We start from the raw sequence: 21385 nt of genomic DNA on the forward strand, positions 1-21385 counted from the left end.
TCATAACTCAGCTTCTCAACGAAAACTCCTTATATAACTGAGAAACGTCTGTGTAGAGTCACAATACATCCAATTATATTCACTTCCCCACAGTTCTGCTATGTAGTAAAGGTAATAAAGTTAGATTGATATACAGGTACTGACATGCTGAACATGTACTGTGCACTTACAAGGCATACAGGCAGAGTATTGTTTCTGTTTGAATCTTTTGTTTCTAGTGGGAACATTTAGATAAACCAAATGACAAATATGTGCAGTTGTACTGGGGAAATCGTAGCTGTGCACTTGTAATTTCTGATTTTCTTTTGCATTCCAGAAAACTTAGTTCTGCTAGAACTAGTAGAAATCTTTCATTGTTATAAATTATTAGAAAGTGGAAAAAAGCGCACACATAATTAACAACTTATGGGATGGCCATTACACAATGTTGACATCACAATAGGGGAGGATCGTTCAGAATTTATTAGGTTCATGCAGATAAGGCAGTGCTGATGTCAGCTAGAGGACTGGAACTAGAAAACAACTACTCTAGTCTTCTGGCAGTCTTGACGTCAGGATTTAGAAGACAACAGGGGCTTAATGCACAGCGTGAGAAATCGCTTTTAAAAGCGAAACAAACAGTATGGGAATGGACTATGCTAGGTAAGAAAAAAATGTCAACATGAGATATTTTTAATGCTGCAAGTGCTATTTTCAGACGCAGGATGAAATGAGAGGGGAGAAACAAGCTGGCATGTTGAGGAATAACAATGGCTATCCCGTTGTTGTCCTTTAAGAATATTATGGGAGATATCATCTTTCAGCAGGGAATATTACTTATAGGTGGGGACTAGAATTTGATTTGCAATAGTGAAGATGTGTCTGGGGTCCTAGCAGGGAAATATAACAAAGGAAGGTAAATGGCCATTTCCCTGCTCTCCCTCCCACTGTAAAAGATCAACTTTCTGAAAATCAAACCTACCCGAGATCATTGACATGTACCGCACAGTCATACGACTAACTGTGATCTACTACAGGTTCTGAAGTCACAGAGCTCCACTACTAGCTTTATATCATTGGATCAGTCTCTTGCTAGTCTAGTATAACCAGCATAGAACTGTCTGCCCAGGGTCTTTTATTCAAGACTGAGAAATTTGGAAAGCCCTCAACAAAAAGGGAAGAGAAAAAAAGCTGTGTTGGCCACACCACTACTGGTGGATTCACTCTATAGTTAGCTGTCTACCCAGGAGCTTTTACTCTCTGTAGGAGGCCTGCAAAATCTACATAAGCTTAGAAATCCAGGTCTGAGGCACAAATAACCCATGCCAACTGCAAATGAACATGTCCTAAGCTGCAGTGCACCCCTGCCCAAATGACTAGGCATTTCCCTACACTTTAGTAGCAAGTCCAGCCAAACAGTGTCTAAATGAACCAAATTCCAAACAGTTATAGTCAGCCCTGCCGCCCCAAGTCTTTCCTGTTAAAATCATGGACCAGCACTTTCCCACACTTCTATAGTAATGTTAGACTCAAGACACCAAAACAGTCAGCAGTAGGTCACACACCACACTTCATTAAGGCCATCACAATACACATAATCATAAGCTGAGGTTCTAAAGATTAATCTGCATAAACCTCAAAGACCTCCAAAACACAACACAAGCACACAGTACACTCAGCATATTACACATACCACCTTAAATAGCATAAGGAGTCCCAACGTCACAGATGCTGAGCCCATAAGGCAGGCATCTACTCAGCCAAACATTCTACTTACAGGCAACTACACTGTAAGACATAAAGGTATACCTATTACCAGGCAGAGCAAGAGAGAGTGAAGGTTAGTTGCTTGGATGGTGCCAGATCCATCAGATCACAGTTGCACTCAAGTCCTTAAACAGCAAGTACCATTATGACTGTCATAATACATGTGGGTGTCAATGACTACAGATGTACCTTCCTGGACTATACGAAGATAGGATGGAGTCTCAAACCGTGTGTTGCAGGCAGGTACAAGCCTAGCACTGGATGTCATTCTACCTACTCCAAGGATGATGCCACAAAATAAGCAAAAACTAATCGGCTTCAATAACTGGCTAAGTTTTTAGTATCATTCAAAAGGGGTGCAATATTTATCATCCTGGGGGGATATGATCGACAGACTGTGCGGCTTTACCAGGAATGGTCTACATCCGTCCCCTCTAGGATTTCAAATTACTGTCAAAGATGTTGTTCACCCTCATAGTGCCGTTTTAAGCAATGCCAATCTGATAAATGTAGAAACATAATGAAGTAAACAAAGGAAAGTATGAAGGTGTCATCAGTGCTAACAAGTACACTCCCTACAAGCCATCTGCATCTTTAAGGACATGGACGTCTGTACAGTGACTGACACATTGTTTAAAACAGTGGACAGCACACCAGCTGAGCAGGGTTATAATGCCTTCCACACATTTAAACCAGCTACTGCACAGGAGGAGGAAAAATGATGGAGGCATCTCAATCTTCATCCAGAATAGACTCTCATCAAAACTGGTAAAGCAGTATGATGCATTAGAGCTCCTGTTCTACTTATAATGTTCTGTTAAACAATAAATTACAGACAAGCAGCATTCTGACACGCTCTTTAATCTTAATGGTGTATTTGGTACAACAATGCTCCAAGCCACTGCAAGAATGACAAAAAACCTAAACTTCCCCAACCTCGAAGGAGAATGTCTCATGTACTGATGTACTTAACCCTTCCTATCTACTTGCAATCATCACAGAATCTGCGTTACTGGCTTCTCAGTCAGGTTGATAACCTCTGCAATCACTAGCTTGACTTACCACTGCCTTTCGCTCCCATGCTATCAGATATCTTTCCTTCAATGCCTAGATACAAAAATACCATACTTAAGCTTCAATTCAACATTCACAACACCGTATCTGTCAATAACCAGATGAAGGACTATCAGTGAAATGACTAGTTCTACACATACGTGTAGATACGGACCCTCTAAATGCAGGTTCAGTCTTTAAACACAGGTGGCAGAATACAGTAGACAAAGCAGATGCATCAGCGTACTGTATGAAGATAACAGGCATTGCAGAAGTAGTTCAGTGCAGTAACCCATAGTACAAAAAGAGTTACACAGTCTCGGAGTGGCTTCACCACATAAAATTTTAAACACACGCACAAGCATGTGTAATTGTAGCTCTTTGAGATAATATAAATAATACAGCAAATAGCATCAAGAGCAATCTTTTTTAAAAGTTCATTATTGGCCAAGGACCTCATCATAGATCAATAATAGCAGCTCTCTATGAGAATAATGTTCAAAACACCTTTTCTCCAACCCACAAGTCTATCCTTTTTTTAAACATCTCAACACTTACCTCATGCCTAATCCCCCAAAGCAGGGAATTCCATCTTCTTCTGGCTCTATAGTGGAAGTAGTTATTACCTAATTTTGTTTGCATTGCCTTTACATTCACAAAAGTCTGGTAGGTCCTTTTTCACTTAGCATGTTGCAAATAAATCACTTCCTAATAAGCATCCTGTGTTGACATTTTTCAGAGTTTTAAAAATCAAAATTAGATCTCCTTGTATTAATTTATAGTAGACAAAGAATAAGCTAAGCTTTCTAAGTCTGTAAGATATGTTTGAATATCCTGTATTTTTGTTTTTGGAAAGACCCCTTGCACTTTTTTCAACCTGCAAATATCAGAACATGAATAGACACAGAAACATGTACCACATGGCTTAATAGCAGAGTTACAAATAGGAAGCATAAGCAATTCCTCCCTTGCTGAAACATTTCTTTGTAGCATTCTAATTACCAAACAAGTATTCTTTAAAATTTTATTCACCTATCCTATGAAATTAAACTTATCAATACCCATTATCAAAACTCAAATCTTCATAGTCAGGGAATTCCTTAAAATTTTAATTATTTGTACTGTACTAGTAGCCCAAATTTTACCTACCAATAAGGAACACTCTGTACTTTGACTCATTAAAGTGCATTCCATTAGAATGTGGCCAAATAAAACAAATAGTGCTGAACCTCAAATTGATCAATAATTGACGCAACAACTTCAGCAACCTAGGCATCATCAACAAACTTCCTAACCCAACATTTTGCCACAACTAGGAATGTAGACACAAAGGAAATAAAAAAGGCCTAAAACTGAGCCCTGTGGAATGACCCTAAATATTTTGTTTTCCTTTCACTTATATGCTGACAGAATAACTTCCAATAACTTAAAGAAATAAATGGATAACTTCAATTCACTAAGGCTTTAAAAATATACTGATGAGGAATCAAAAACCTTAACTATGTCCATGAAAATCACATCTGCCACGTCCATATCCAAAGATTTAATTACTCTAGAATAAAAGTGTATTAAATTCATAATAGTAGACCTATGCAATGAAAAAAAAACTTGCTGGTGAATATTATATTTTGCCAGCAGAACTTTGCATAGCATTTATCAAAATTATCTCAAAACATCTGCCATTTTTTTGGGGGGGGATAGAACAAAGGCTATAGCTGTCAGCTATGTACCTACATATTAATTGGTTCAGCAATACTCATATTTATGGGGACATGATAAAATGAAGTATTTAGGAATATGGGTTAAAAAGGACACTTTTATGGTAGCTAGAGATATGTGGGAAGAGACTAACCAAAAGATAATACAAAAAACTGAGAAACTAGAAGCTCTTGCCTATGGACATGAATAGCAAGATACATGTTATTAAACATGTTTTTAGTCCCTTTAGTTTTATACACAGGTCAGGCATATTTTATCAACCAGAGAAGAAGTTGTGGATAGCAATTAGCAAAGAGTTGAAGGATTTTATCTAGATGGGTAAGAGGGCAACAGTCAATTTGAATAAGATGATCCTTCCAACAGAGCAAGGAGGTTTAGGATTGCCTGATTTGGAGGAATATTTTAGAGTTGCACAGTTAAGCTTATTATACATAACACAAGCAGAAAGCCACAATTCAAAATGGAAAGGATGATGCTAATGAAGTAATGGAGAATTGCAGATCTTTAAGGAGAACAATGTCATGCATAATATTACTTTCATAAAGTAACAGAAAGTGTACCAAGAACTAGGCTAACATGGGAATGGAGAAAGGAGATTTTGCCAATACATATGACTGCAATTAGAGGTACACAGAGTAGGCAAGAGGGTTCTGGAATTTACTGGAGGAAGCTGGCGAAGGAATCAAGGTGCTGGAATCAAATAATTAGACAGGGGAAAGGTAACAGAGCTTTTAGTTAAATCTATAATAGAATCTGCTGTTAAAAAACATATAATTAGTATGTGTACAAAATAAAGCATGACAACTATAAGAATCAATTAGAGGAGGTGAGAAAAGATTGGGAAGAGAGACTAGATAAGCAAGTCACAAATAAAAAACATGTCCTCTTAATATTCAACAAATTCTAGAGGACTTAGAATTTTTGCCTGGAAGTGTTTGAACGGGTACTTTATAACCCAAGCATACTCCAAAGAATTTTTCCTCAGGTAGATGGCAAATGTTGGGGTATAATGGAGAAAAAAAGAAATACCTGGGATCATATATTTTTGTAATGAGTTGGCAGACTTTAAAAACTGCAGCAAATTCTGTCAGGAATACTGGGCAAGCAAATGAGTGTAACTAAGAAAATTATGATTTTTTTTTACCTGAAATACAGGATCTGAATTGCCTAGACACAGTACGACCTTGTTAAGTTTAATTCTGGTGGCTGCAAAAAAAAATTACTAGAAAATGGAAATCAATGTCTAAGCCAATCATACTTGAAGTAGCACATTTTGAAACTGAGGTAAAACAACAGAAGTGGGATCTTTAGCAAAGGGTAGTTGTAAATTACATAGACAAAACAGAAATTGTGGGAGCAATGCATGCAGAAAAATGTTTTGGAGGAGGAATGAGGTTTAATAAAATTAGGTATTGAACAATTTATATAATGCTGAACTGATTATATTGTACAGAGCAAAATATGTAATATATATAATGCTTGTAAATGTGAAGTTGTTAGTATGGTTTGAGTACTTTCATATAAATTTAAGTTTACCTATGTCACAAGTGATAATTCAATAAAAAATTGCAAATAAGGCTAGTTAAACTCATGTTTGAGGGAATACTACAACTGGGAAGCAGTTAGGAGTAAACCAAGAGCCAACACAGGACAAGAAGGAAATAGTAGTTAACATGACAGTGCTCAAAGAGAATTCCTACAAGAAAGGCCTTGTATCATTTACTAGCAGTATATGGAATATAAAAAAAAAATCAAAAATAAATGCCCTACTAGAAGTGCACCAGTACATTTTAAGGAGGATGGCAACTGTGATACCCCACTTGCAGCAGTTGATAGCAAGGCCTTTCTTGCCACTCGTCTGATATTTACTAAGGATGCCTAACTTTCTACAGATCAAGAAAAGGGACTGTACAGAGAAGAAGACTTCTGTCATAGCATGAACCCATATTAAAATAATCCTGGTATAGAACTTTTAGTTATGTACTCCTGCAACACAAATGTTTGGGATCCATCTGCATCGCCCTGATGGGTGATGGGTGATCCCCTCGGCTCCCTCTACTGACTCGCACGCTTTAGAAGCAGAAGTCTCTCTTATTATTGAGCTTACTATATCCGTGGATGCACCACTCACTACTTTCCCCCAGATCTAGTTTGTCCTCCGCATACATGCACACATGCACGCCTGAAACAAGATAAAAACATAGTAAAAAACAAACCGAAAAAGTAAAAACTCAAACTGCTCAAATAGGAGGGTGGTGTATTAGGAAGGAAGGAGGAGAGAGATCAGTTAGATCGAAGTTATGAGTACATCACTAATTAAAAGATAAGTGGTGAGTACATAACTAAAAGATGCTATGTGATGCCTATGGCTGGAAGAAACACTCCTCCTGCCCCAGCGACTGAAATCCTGGGAATACTACTGGAAAACAATTTATATGTACCAATGAAAGTGTCTGGTTGACCAGTAACCCATAGCACAAATCTCAATGTGAGTGGGAAATGAAAACATAAAAGTCATACCATAGCAGCTGAAAGGATAGAGCTTCTTGTAGCGTAGTTGAGGTGAGCTAATAAGCCTGGGTTATACAATCTAAAGTGAGAGGAGATAAAGTAACTTTTAAGTTGGTTTACAATTTGATATAGAAGGACACAAACAACGGTCTGATCCATTTGGAGATAGTAGCTTTGTAATGGTTTTGACCAATTTATTGTCTGAGAAGGACATTAAAAATTTTGGGAAGAAAACTGGAAATCTGAAGTTGTTGAACAGAGATTAGAACAGATTGGAGGTGAACATCCATGAAATGGAGAGTGGAGATTCTATCATATGGAGATTAAAATGCGGTGGTTTAATAGATGAGATGAAGCTCTGGAATAGAGAATTGAAGTAACTAAGAGAGCGTTTTCCAGACAGATAGGCTTGAAGCTCTCCCAGTTGAAGGGGAATGTTAATGAAGCGCAATAGTCATCAGGCGGGATGAAAACTTCTGTCTTAACAGGCCTTTATTAGTCAAGGTCTGCTAACATCAATGGAAGATCCATGGTTTAACTCACATGAAATAACCCAGTTCGAAACTTGTAAGTGATGTCAGAAGACCATATAAAAAACAGGAGGCGCAGGAACTTCAGGTTAAGACAGTGCTAGCCCTAGAGTTGTTTTAGAACTTTCTTAATGATGGGTTTGTCTGCCTGAATAAATATGAATAACTTCGGGGAATTTAAGAATCTAAGGCGGTGGAGATTGGAGGCTGATAGGAGAAGGGTGTAAAGGGATGCATCGTCCCGGCGATGGATTCCTGATTGGAGCAGTGATAGGGTCTAAGCACTGGTTTCTTGATGGGGAAACCATGTAACAACTTCTTGGTAAGAATAGTATCATTATGGAGTCGGCTTCCAGGGCTGAAAGAAAATGAAAAGTATTGGAGAAGGCTTCCCTATTGCTTCTGTTGTGAAGGATGAACAGGCTACTTCCCTTGATCCAAGTGTAGGGACTGAGTTTTGCACTTAAGTGTTTAATGTAGTTGCAAATAGATCGCAACCACAGTTTATCACAAAGCCTGAGCTGCTTTCTGTTTCGTTTAGGGACCACTAAGTGACGCTCCTGCCAGTGCATCTATGATATTGATTTCCCCAGATGTGGGTCGCTACCAAGAAGCGGTTGTCCATATAGCTTGTTCCCTTGCAGGCCTCTAGGGGTAGATCTGGTCCCTGTTGTTTGTAGTGGTGTTACCTGATCCTTGTTGTCTTGTGTGGATGGCTGGAATGCCTGAGCTGCTAATTGTTCGCCTTTAGTGGAAGTAGCCTCAGAGAGCAGCACTTGATGTGGAAGGCCCGTCTGATATGGCCCTGAACTGTTTCGCTTCGCTACCACCCCACTAGAGGGGAGGCATGTCCATTCCCAACCACACTGGAGGAGATTGCAAGGGCTTCCTTGATGGTCCTTGGATGTCTGACCATGAACCCAGACCACTCATGTCCTCTAATCATGATGGGTTGGGGGAAGGTCCTTGAAAGAACCAACTTGTTGACATACCAGGCGAAGAATCCATGTGCAATCTTACCCAGGAAGAGGAAGAACCGTGGCAGACTCCTGTAGGAAGTAGGGTGGACCATCTAGCCACATCTTTGGATCTGTGAGCTGAGGAGCTTGTCGCCAGGGGGAGTTGGATCGCATTGGGAAGAAAAAGCAGCATCAATGCCCCATCTATCTCTGCTCTGTCACATATGCGCTGTAGGCAGCAAGAGTAACTTTGATGGGATGAGATGATTTGGGTAGCACCAGGGAAGGCAGCTCTGAGGTTGTCCATTAGTAGATGCCTTTTGTAATCGATCGGGAGGAACTAGAAAGAAAACGGGCAGACATTGAACCTAAAAGGTGTAGGACCATCCTGGCTGGGGTGAACACCCTGAGAAGAGTGAGAACTTGGCCTTGGGGGTGGAAAGTTGCCTCCCAAAATGAGCGCGAATGTCCTCAGCTTTGACCTGATGTGTGATTTAATAAAGCGTCCTTGAGGAGAGGGCAGCAAGACAGACTTTGACCAGCAACATGTGATCAATGGTTATAACGTCCCATGAACCTTTTGGATTGTGTGGGGCAGTTAGACAGATGGTGGTGGTCTCAGGTCCCTGTCTTTTTTAATAGGGAAAAGAACCTGGAGCCCGATCTGGTACCAGGTCCGGTTGGATGGTGGTGGGCTGCAGCTTTAAGGGGCCCTGGTGCTGCAATTTCCCTGATGACTGGTGGTGGACTGAGATTTGACTAGCGGCTAGAGGTGAGCATGTGGGATGGTGTAACGGGCGGCATAATAGGCTGAAAGTGCTGATGATTGAGGTCCCACTGACTCCCCAGAAGGCAAAAGCGGCACCCAGCAGTGCTCAGACGCTTCGGTATTGGATTGTCCTGTGATTGGCTGAGAGCCACAGAGGACTCATGGTCTCTCCTGCAGATGGTGGTGCCGCCTCTGGACAGCGTCTCCCAGAAAAATGGATTTTCTGGATTGTCTGGAAGGAATCTTCCTACTGTTGAGGAAAGGTTTCACGCGTTTTTTACAGATTACATCTTCTGGTCCTTCCAGCCTTGGGATTTTTGACGGGTGGAGTGGAATAGGCACCGACACCCTCTTGCTCCTGGCGGAGTAATGGCCCTTAACCCCTTTGACCAACACTCCCATCGGGATTTTTTGACGGTGGGGTGAGTATGTGGCCTGAAACTGGCACAAGCCGCGACAGGCTTGTCGACCTGCTGTCCTGAGTGATTGACCCCAGGCTTTGTAGCGCTAGCCTCATGGGCGGGTTAGAAATTGTGGATGACTGAGAGCTCAGAGAAAAAATCCTGTGGTCTGATTACCGAGAATCTTCCTGACTCATGGAGGAATCTGCGCACTGTGATGGAACAAATGGCAGGGACCTTAGCCTTTTCCCTTCCCCGCTCCCAGCTTCCAATCCATGCTCTAGGCTCCCTTGGGACGCGCGGAATGAAGCCCACATTCCGTCATTGTGTAGCAGATTAGGTGAGGGTGTGGGGATCAGGAACAAAGGACGGTAAATAAAGACAAAAGGCCCGCTACGAGAGGACTGGTTCCCACGGTATGTCTGGGTCCACGCCTCCGACTTACTATCAAAAGGAGCTACGGGTCGAAGAGACACCAGGCGGGAGGGCTGAGAACAAGGACATTTGAGAAGCAGAGACTCATCAGCAGAGGAGCTGGATATCCAGGCTACCATTGTTGGTAGGCTCTAGATATCCATAAATGAGACATCAAAGAGGGCAGCCAAGGACCCAGTTCATCATCAAACAGCAGACCCGAACTGAGAGCTGCTCAGGTCACGTGCTGCGCAGGGTTCATGCCCCAGACCACGAAGAACCACCCGGAGGAGATGCCCAGGGGGTAACCCTGTTGTGCTCCGCTACTACGGACCTTGAACTGCCAAAGACCTCAGCAGAGAGAGTGCATGTAAAGCGGAGGAAGATGGCGAAAGACTTGGCCGAGCAAGGGGACTGCTCTGGTGGTTGGGATAGGGGTGTCGCCCGACATGCCATGATAGCAGGCGGAGTCCCATGGCAAGACACCCAGAAACTGGGGGCGGTCCCGAGCCTCACCCCAGAGGCTACGAGAGTCAGTGTGCCAGTCGGTTGACTGGAATTACCGGCTCCCTATCTCAAGATGTCCTCGGGCCGGCAGTGGGATGAGGAATATGTGTAGGCATGAGCCGCATCAAGAGGCGAAAGCAAATGCCAGACGGCCGGGGAAGACTAGTGACGATCTGGAGCACCTGTCTATATCATCTCGATGGCCTAGAGGATAAGACAGCAGGTTGTAGGGAACTCCATTTACCCTCGGGATCATCAAGATCAGTGTCAGATGCCGGAGACTCGGGAGCCCCACTATCGGTGCCCACGCCCATCTCTTCCTATACGGCGCTTGGAAGACAGGACAAGAAGGCAGTGCTGGCGCCCTCCCAGCCAATGGGCTCCGGTGTAGAGAGTTGGTGGCATCGGGCAGACTGGGGAGCCCTCGGCGGAATGCCGGAGCCAGGAAGCCACCATCTTCTAGCGGAGCAGGAGAGGGATGTGGCTTCTGGTCAAGGTTTAATGGCCAAGCCGAATGAGTTTATTTTCCTCTCTGGACCGCCGAGGAAAAAGCGTGACACACACTGCGCTGACTCCTTAGATATTTTACCCAAACAAGAAACACAAAGAGGAGTGCGTCAGGATGACATCTTAAGGAGAAAGTTGTTTCGGCAGGTCCCAATGGATTCTGAGACCAACTCACAATAATGCGTGTTCGACAGAAAAAAAGATTTGAGCTCCGCAACACTAATTGTGACCCAAAATCAGTTTACCGGAGGATAAAATAAACAATCCGGAGGAGGGCCAACGCAAGGGTGTCGACCCCTAGGGACTGAGAGCCGAAGATGACTATCGGACGCAAACAAAACTCTACAAAGTTTCTCACAAAACAGTCTCAGGAGCACCTCGAAGAGGACGAGTGTACAACTTTTATGACAAGAACAATAGCAAACGTCTGAGCCGGCGAGTTAGATGGCCGCCACTCAGCCCAACCAGCTCAGACCCATCTTCGCCACCATAGCAGCAAGCGGATCTAGCAGAGGTAGTGGTGCATCCTTCAAGTCCGACTCAGAGACTTGGCTCTGAGCGCTAAAAGCGTGCCAGATCCGACCGGGGGTTGGCGGCCGGACTCTGTGGAAATATGCCGAGCAGGGAGCATAACATCAATAATGCTAAACAGTGGTTAGTGCCTTGTATAGCGAATAACTATTGGATAATACAGTAATGACCACTAAAAGGAAAGGTGCTACGAATACCAATAAATTAAGGTAGGCAATGCTGTATTCAACTGACTGCTGGTAAAAAAATAAAATAAAATTGAGGGTAAAACCATCAATAGATAAAAATGAATAAATCAGAAACAGGTAAAAATCAGCCATCATTTAATCTGAAAATAGGCAAAAATCAATTATCTTTTACTATGTATATAAAAAAATTAGGAAGTCGTGCAGCAGAAACAAATACTGAACAAAATACCATCCCAAAATGAAAAGGATGTATAAAATGTCAAAAATCCCTAAATCAGTTCATATACAAAGCTCATTCATATACAAAGCTCAGATAATCCAGAATACGACTAATCAACATATCCAAGCACTCATAATGCCAAGTATTCAACAGTGGCAACACAGCCACCCAATGCAAATCAAGCCAAAAACATATTCAAGATTACATAACATTGCCAAAAAGAATGAAACTGTTTTAAGATATGGCTAGTTTACCCAGGGATTAAAGCAAGAAAGTCAAGAGTATCAAAACTGATAATCCATAGTCACTCCAGGGGTGTAGAGGGATATAGCACTAACTATGGCCCAGTCCATCCAGATTCGACTAGCAGCTTGGGTAACAGAGTAGCAGGGAGGGGTGGACATGCCCATCCTAGGTGTGAGGGCACTTGCCGGTGACACTTTTGGTCCAAAGAGGGGAGATGCCCTCTGACACAACTAGCGAGTATCGGCAGAGGGGAAGAGAAAAAGTAGTAAAGCATAAAAATTAAAACACCATACAGAACCTCAGACAGCCAAGCCCCCAAGATGCCCTCAAGATCCACGACTGTCCCCAGGAACTATGGAGTAAGCCCAGGGAGGCAGGAGGATGATGGCAGACCCAGAGTGGACATGGGGCAAGGACAACCAGACTGGTATTAATGAGGACACCAAAAAATGATAAGCCATAGATACTAAAAATCCAATGAGGACCAGAAAGATGAAAAAAAAAAATTAAACACCCAAACCAAATTAAGCAAAATAAACTTCCCAAAATGTTAGTCAAAAATTAACTCACTGAAGCATCCTCTCTTGACACTTGAAATAAAAGTCAAAATCCAATGAAAGGGAAGGTCAATATCAGGAAATTAAAACTGATGTTAATCAGTGTTGTCCAGATATAAAGTTTCCAATCAGACTAGACAGGCCCACATTAAGCTTAATCACATAATACTCATTCAATGGCCAGTGCTAAAGAGATAAAAATCAAAAAGTATAAGAGCAAAACATAACCACCAAGTAAACATAATACAAAATACAGGAGCTTCTAACTACCTTGACAAATAACAGGTCCACTGTAGAGGGAAAAATGGTACTGTGATAATAGGTAGCACCAAAAATTTCAGACCATTCACAAGAAAGTATAGTTTTGTACCTACCATAAATGTAGATGTTCGAGTGTTCACCCTGCTGCAGTCATCACACTTGGGTTATGCTGCCATCAGGCGGTCCCGCAGTCGGCCCGAATTCCAAAGTCTTGGTCCGGTGTCGGTTGCTGTCGCTTTTTCCCTGACGTCAGTGCGCCAGGGGTATATAAGAGGCATCCAACGCCATTTTCTTCAGTTTTTCTTGCCCCAGATGTCAGGTGCCCCCAAAAGGTAGGCAATATATATATATATATATATATATATATATATATATATATATATATATATATATACACACACACACACACATATATATATATATATATATATATATATATATATATATATATATAGCTATATGAAAATAAAACAAAACCTTTAGGTACGAGCAAATACACCACAGAAATACTATAGGATAAAGTGGTAGAGATAAGTTCAGCTAGTTCAGAGGGGATGGAGGGAGGGTAACCTGGACTGCAGCAGGGTGAACACTCAAACATCTACATTTATGGTAGGTACAAAACTGTACTATGTTCATCATGTTACTCTGCTGCAGTCATCACACTTGGGTTGAATCCCAAAGCTCAGGAGGGGAGGTGGAGTCAAACAGGGTTAGAAGAAGCTAGCAGGCCCTGCAAAACTGCAGTGGAAAAACCAGCTCTAGTCTTAGAGTAAAGAGGTAAGTGATAGTGTTTGGTGAAGGTGTGCATTGAACTCCAAGTAGCAGCTTCCAGAATATCCTTGGTTGGCACTCCCCTGAGAAAGGCTGCTGATATAGCTGTAGCCCTGGTAGAGTGGGACCTAATGTTAGCAGGTACTGGTTTCCCATGATGTGTGTAGCAGAAACGTATGCAATGTCCTATCCATTTACAAATGGTCTGTTTTGAGATAGCTTTTCCTTGTGATCCTGTAGCATAGGCTACAAAGAGCTGGTCAGTTTTTCTGAAAGCCTTAGTTTTATCCAAGTAGTAACGTAATTGCCTGTTAATGTCCAAAGAGTGCAGGAGTCTTTCTCCTTTGTTCTGGGGATTTGGGAAGAAGGTGGGCAAGTGAATGGTTTAGTTTAGGGCCACACTGGATACCACCTTTGGCATAAAGGAAGGATTAGTTTGTAGAGAAACTGTCTTGATGAAAAATGAGGAAAGGTTCCACTGCCATCAGTGCCTGTAGCTCTGAGACTCTTCTAGCTGAGGTTATTGCTAGTAGTAGGGCAGTTTTCCATGAAAGAAATTTTAAATCAGTTGAAAAAGCTGGTTCAAAGGGCGGCACTGTAAGCTTTTCCAGGACAAAGTTGAGGTCCCAAGTAGGTGTTGGAGCTCTACTTGGCGGTCTTAAGTTCTTAGCCCCTCTGAGGTACTGTCTTAGGAGTGGATGTGAAAATAAAGGAGGATCCGTGCTGTAATGAGCTGAAATTGCTGAGGCGTGGATCTTAATAGATGAAAAGGAAAGCCCTTTGTGTAACATCTCAGTTAAATATTGTAGAATCTGAGGAATGTTTGGCTCCAGGGGATTTAGGCCTTTAGCCTGGTTCCAGGCGCAAAATCTTTTCCATTTGTCTGAATAGGTTTTCCTGGTGCTGGGCCTCCTGAATGACATCCATAACAGCTTTGGATAAAGGTGTTGGCTGTTTGTTTTGGTAACTTGCCATGCAGCCAGGTTTAGAGTCTTGAGCTGGCTGTGTAGAATCAGACTGTCTCGCTGGGTGAGCAGGTGAGGAATTTGTGGCAAAATCCATGGTGGGCCCTGGGCCATGTTCCTTAAAATTGGATACAAATGTTGACGTGGCCAGCCTGGTGCAACGAGAATCATTTGTGGCCTCTCTAATCTGACTTTCAGCAGTACCTTTGCTAGAAGAGGCACTGGAGGGAAGGCATATACTGTTAATGTTTTCCAACTGAATGAGAGGGCGTCCACTTTCCAAGCTAGTGGATGGAAGGTCCTTGAGCAACATTTTTGGAGTTGGTGGTTGTGGGGGTTTGCAAACAGATCTATGTCTGGGCCTCCCCATTTTTGAGCTATCATTGCAAATACTTGTGGATCTGGTTTCCATTCGTGTGGATCCATCATGGTTCTGATTAGGTCGTCTGCCAATGTGATTTTCTTTCCTGGCAGGAATTGTGCTTGTAATTGAACCTGGTAAGACAGTGCAGTGTTCCACAAGGTCATTGCTTGTCTGCATAGAGGGTAGGAATGTGTGCCCCCCTTGCTTGTTTATGTACCACATAACTGTGGCGTTGTCTGTCCTTATTAATAGTTGTCCTGGGTGTAGAAGGTCCTTGAAAGCTGTTAGGGCATTCTGCACTGCTAGCATTTCTTTTTGATTGATATGCTGGTGTCTCTGATCTGTAGTCCATTTGCCCTGAATGCACTGTCCTGCCATGTGTGCTCCCCAGGCATAGTCCGATGCATCTGTTGTCATAGTTTGCCTGGCTGTGGGTAAGGTGAAAGGCTGACCCTTGTTGAGGTGACATGCCTGTGCCCACCATAGAAACTCCTGTTGAAGACAGGGAATGAATGGAATCATTGTTTCCAAGCTGTGGCTGTGCTGAGTCCATACACATTTCAGGTACCATTGTAATTTCCTCATATGCAGTTTTGCAAATGGTATTAGTAATATGCAAGATGCCATGAATCCCAAGGCCTGCAAAATTTTTCTTGCAGGGAGTTGGGTCTTTGTTGCCATTATTTTGAAATATTGAAACAGCTGTCGTTGTTTGTCTGACATGAGATAAGCCATCTGGGCTGTTGTATTCAAGCTGGCACCTAGGAATATTATGTTTTGTGAGGGCACTAGTTTTGATTTCTTTTCGTTTACTGTGTACCCTAGGCAACTTAGAAGGTGTTTGACAAATGCCAGATACTGTAAAAGAATGTCCTTGCTTTCTGCTTGAATAAGACAGTCGTCCAGGTATGGGTATATTTGAATTCCTCTTTGTCTGCAGTATGCAATTACTGGTGCCAGGCACTTTGTGAAGACCCTGGGTGCAGTAGATAAGCCAAAGGGCAGTGCAGAGAATTGATAATGCGTTGAACATGCAATGAAGCGGAGGTATCTTCTGCAATTTTGTCTGATATGGACATGCAGGTATGCCTCCTTGAGGTCCAAAGTGACTAGCCAAGCATTCTTGCCCAGCATGGGAAGAAGCTGCTGTAGTGTTAGCATCTTGAATTTTGGTACTTGCAGATAGGTGTTCAGAATTGAAAGATCCAGAATGGGTCTCCATGCTTTGTCCTTTCTTGGAACTAGGAAGAGACTTGAGTAAAATCCTTGTCCTTGCTCCTGTGTAGGTACCTGTTGAATGGCTCTCATGTTCATGAGAGCTGCAATTTGTTTTTGTGCCTCTGCCCATTGATTTGGTGGCAGGTTTGGCATTCCTTTGATCCTTGGTAAGGTATGAAAGTGGAATCTGTATCCTTGAGAGACAATGTTTAGAACCCATTTGTCTTTTGTGATGATGCGCCAGTTGTCTGCAAAAAATGCTAGTTTTCCTCCCAAGGGTGTTGCCAGGAGAGATTTGCTTGGTAGTTTGAGGATAGAGTCATTGTGTCTGCCTTCTGCTAGCTTGGAGCCTGTCTTCTCCTCCTTTCTGGGTAGCAGAACCCCATTGGCGAGGTTTGTAAGGGCCCTGTGACTGACCTCTGCCCCTTGGGCGTCTGTATTTGCCCCTCTGTGACTTGTCTGAAGCTGGAAAGGACCAATTTTTGTTGGCCAATTTCTGCTGAAGCGAGGGGGTTGTTCCTGCAAGAAATCCTTGACCGTTTGCATAGATTTAGCCTCATCCTCCATTTTCTTTAAAACCTCTTCTGCTTTGACACCAAATAATACATCCTGTTGTAAAGGTGCATCTAATAATTTTGCTTTAACATGGTCAGGGAGGGTTTGCTCTTTTAACCAAGCATGTCTACGAATGACAGAGCCAGTAACAGCTGCTCTACAGGAAGCTTCCAGTGGATCAAATCCGCATTGTAAAGTATGCTTGCCCACCTGTTCAGCTGCATGCAACAGATCCTACATTTCCTTGAATTCAGGCTGTTCTGAATGTGTGCTCATTTTTTGTTTTAACCAAGACATCAGGAATTGTTGATATTTCAACATGTGAAACTGGCAATTTAATGCTCTCATAGCCAGAGTTGCAGAGGCGTATATTTTCTTTCCCCATCTATTTAGGGCTCTGGAATCTCTTTCAGAGGGCACAGGATTTTTAGCCATAGAAGCTTTTGCTCCCTTAGGACCCTGGGATATGGTTTCTTGGTCAGCTACAGGGCTTTTATAAAGGAATTTGTGTGAGTCAGGTACTCTGTAGTATCTGTCTGGTTTGGCTGGAGCAGGAGGTAGAGAGTCTGGATTTAAACTAGACTCCAAGTAGACATCATCCACAATATCTAAAACAGGAGGGATAGCAAGAGGTCTGTGCCTTTTCTTAGAATCTGAGTAATCCTGGACTTCCCAGTGGAAATGTTCCCTCATGGTATGTAATGTTTCCCCAAAGGAGTAGTCTTCAGGGGGAGATGCTGAGGGAATAGAGTCTTCAGCATCAGAATCCTCATAAGGTGGAGAAGTGTAATCCTGTTCCTCAGAAGAATCTGAGGAGAGAGAAACCTGGTCAGAGTATGCGTAATCCTCCTCTTGTCTTGGTCTTTTATCAGGAGGGGGATGGGAACCCCTGATAAGGGTAATCAAATCTTCAGCCATCTTAAGCATCTGTTTCCTAGGCATGGGGCCTTGACCTGTAGACTGAAGAACAGTTTTCTTAGGTTTTAAAGGAGTTTTAAGCTAAGCATAAGATTTAATGGTGAGAGTAGTCTGTCTGAAGACACCTTTTGCAACCGAAGGTGTTTCCTCTGCACCGGTGTCGGTAGATGGCTGCGTCGGCCTAGTAGACTCCGCTTGGGAGTCAGCAGCTGTCTGGGGTTCCAGCTCTGCAGTCGTCAGGGGCTGCGTAGGCGCCTCACTGAAAACCGGAGAACAGGCGACAGGCCCAGCTGAGGCCTCGGGGTCTGGCTTATTCCTAGGCTGCCTGTCCTTATCCTTGCGTTTTTTATGAATTGGGGTCGTCGGCTGCTCCGATGGCATGATATAATTAAATTTCCTACCAAAGTAATGCCGTGCGAAGTCAAAATGGTGTTTGATAGTGCGTTTATTAAACCTAGTGCAAAACCGACAACCTGTGATATCGTGGTCTGGGCCTAGGCAAGGAATACAATAGGAATGGAAGTCCTTATGAGGTATTTGCTTCCCACAAGAAATGCAATTGTTAACTTTTTCTGACATCGGACTGAGGCAAGAAAATGTTCCCCAATGGGGTACTTAGCTTTATTGAAGACTTCGGACTGAAATTCAAATCAAAAATCTCAGGTGTCGGCCGACCGGCACTTGCGAACTGCTTCTGCTTCGGGCACCGCGCGGCAAGAAAGACTGAAGAAAATGGCATCAGATGCCTCTTATATACCCCTGGAGCACAGACGTCAGGGAAGAAGCTACAGCAACCGACGCTGGACCAAGACTTTGGAATTCGGGCAGACTGGGGGACCGCCTGATGGCAGGATAACCCAAGTGTGATGACTGCAGCAGGGTAACACGATGAACATCAACTCTTGACTCAATACCTTAAGACAGATAGATTTGTTGGGCAAAGGCCAAAAATAAAGTGCATTCAAGACAGTCTGCAATGAGAAACATAAAAGGATTGTGTATTATAATGCAGCCAAGCAGGGCAAGCAGACTCATGTAGGTCAATCGGGGGTGGTGGGGCTTTCCAATATATCAAATAATCAAGGCAGGCACTAAGGACAAGCAAGCATGCCCTGTAAATGTCCAAGCAAAACTTAAAACCAGTGGAGCACAGAAAGCCAAGCAAAAACAGGCATCAGTAGTGATGCACATGAAATGGAATAGCCACCGCTAAATACATTTGTGATTCTACATTTTCAGCCATTTGGACCATCATTAAACCAGCTACATACATCCTGCAGATACTGACCTGTACAAGCACTTCACCTCCTGCAGTCCTAGATGTCTTGTACTTAATGTGCACACACTGGCAGTTTATGACCACAGTCACCCCTTACAACATCCATGTGCACACAATGTGTTCATTTAAACACGTGCATAGGCATTTTGCAGCCTAACATATCATAGGACAGAGTGCAAGTACAGGTTGGAACCTCTGTGGCTTAGTGGACTTTATTTAGTGGGCTGGCAGACAGGCTAGGATGCGACTGTTAGCTGGCCACAAATATAGTCATATAGGTCCAAAAGAGATGGCTGACTGCATGTGTAAGCAAAATATATAAGGACAAACCCTGAAAAACTCCACAATAATTATGCAGTAAATACCAGATCTATGTAACATATTATCAACAAAAACAGCAAACACTTTGTCAGCATGTTTTTTCAAATGTTATTCATTTGTTTAAAGAATACCATCAGGAAGCCAGTTGTTAGTGACGATAAATTAATACACATTTCCACAGCGTCCCTATTATTTAAACAAGCAATAATGGGACACTGGGACAAGACTCCTTTGAAGTAGAGCCTCTTCTTACCTTAAACTATGGCAAATGTCACGTGTTACAAACACTCCATACTTACGTCGGTCCAAAGGAATCGCCAACATTTGCAGGCTTAAATTCTTGTTTTATAGCTTCTGTGTAAGAGATTCGTTTTGAAGTCAGGAAACTGGAAAGGAAGTCTAAAGGACATCTACTACTGTAAAGCCTGTAGAAAAAAATAAAAAGGAGTCATTTTACTTTTCTGACTGGCACCAATGACAAAGAACCTCAAAAAAAAAAAAAAAACATACAAAAGCAGAGATGAGCATGAGAGGTAGAATCACAAGTATTGCAAGTAGTACAATTCTTTGATGGAAGAAAACAGCACAGATCACACAACAATATGGAAAGGGATGACCATGCTGAGAGGAAATAATGAACCTGCTGCAAGCCACACTACTCAGGAGGTCAACATATACAACAGCAAGGAAAAAAGAAAATGTCATGGATATAGACAAACCACTGTAATACAGAAAAATATCGGTACTTTTCCGTTATCAAGGCAACAGATGTCATGAGCGGTTGGAATGTTATCACGCTATCGCGTCTGAAAATCTGTAAGAAGATGCATACTGATGCAACTTGACTTTCTTAGTGAGTTCAATATTTGAAAATTGTCCATAATAGGGAGCATTTGTCCATCATTACTTTGGCTTTGTCTCTGCTTGTTAAGGAAAGAAGTGAACAGATGCGATCCTTTCTGACACAGGAAACCTGTTGTCTGATGTATTCTTTCATAGAACTGTTCCCAAAACGTGTAGAAATGAAAGTAAAATACTGGTTTCGTCTAATGATGAAACAACTGTAACCATAGAAGGTTCACCTATTTGTACTCCTAACGTATGTTTCTGTTTACATATGTATGACAGGGGCTTATAGCATGCAAATATTTCCCAGTTAGCACCACTGACATGTTGACTAGCTGCCTTCTCTTACAAATAAAAGATTGCTCTCAGTTCCTGTTAGCACATCAAGACAAAAAGGAATACAGACAGTGAACCGCTGAAAGGTTCAGTCTGAACACCTACAGCTGATTTCCTTCAATATTCATTCACAGACTATACGTCTGTCAACAGTTCTCCTAACCGGTGTTTCAGTAGCACAGCTGAAAAGAAACGTGAACAAAACGTAAAAATGAACACATTCATCCTTTTCTTTAAGGGGCTTAAGAGCTGGGATGCATACACATTGCTATTTAAATAAATAATATATTCGGTAACAGTCTGCAAGGGAAGTATAACTTTTTGTATAAACATCAGCAGCAGCAGTATGATCTTTGCGACCACGGGCTAACATTCCAAATGCTGATTAGAACTGTTGCCCCGATAACTGAAAAGTACAAAAATATCATACATATCATATCATATACCTGTAAAATAGGATAAATGTACACAAACAGAAGGGAATCAACGACTCCCTTTTGCAAGCATCCCTTAATAGTGAATGTTCTTATAAAAGAAGTACTTTGCTAGTATCTCCATTAGTAAACTACCTTATACCCACCCTTCATCAAGCTTTTCTTTAAAAATAATCTAGTGAATCAAGTTAACTTAAATATTTATAAACATAACCCTCTATGTAATTCAAGTTGCTGAAAATGCTCTAAGGAGTAG

At 42.2% G+C, this 21385-nt stretch overlaps 1 protein-coding gene across 1 annotated transcript in view; it reads right to left on the minus strand.

Moving 5' to 3' along the window:
- The window catches only part of MAN2C1 (mannosidase alpha class 2C member 1), a 1630015-nt gene that overhangs the window by 1551697 nt on the left and 56933 nt on the right, over positions 1-21385 (minus strand). The window contains exon 2 of the mRNA XM_044077185.1: positions 19813-19938. Within this exon, the coding sequence (XP_043933120.1) occupies positions 19813-19938 (126 nt within the window). The remainder of the gene's footprint in view (positions 1-19812; positions 19939-21385) is intronic.

The sequence above is a fragment of the Protopterus annectens genome, chromosome 7.part0 (assembly GCF_019279795.1).
Source record: "Protopterus annectens isolate FY-2018-M chromosome 7.part0, PAN1.0, whole genome shotgun sequence".
NCBI classification, from domain to species: Eukaryota; Metazoa; Chordata; order Ceratodontiformes; family Protopteridae; genus Protopterus; species Protopterus annectens.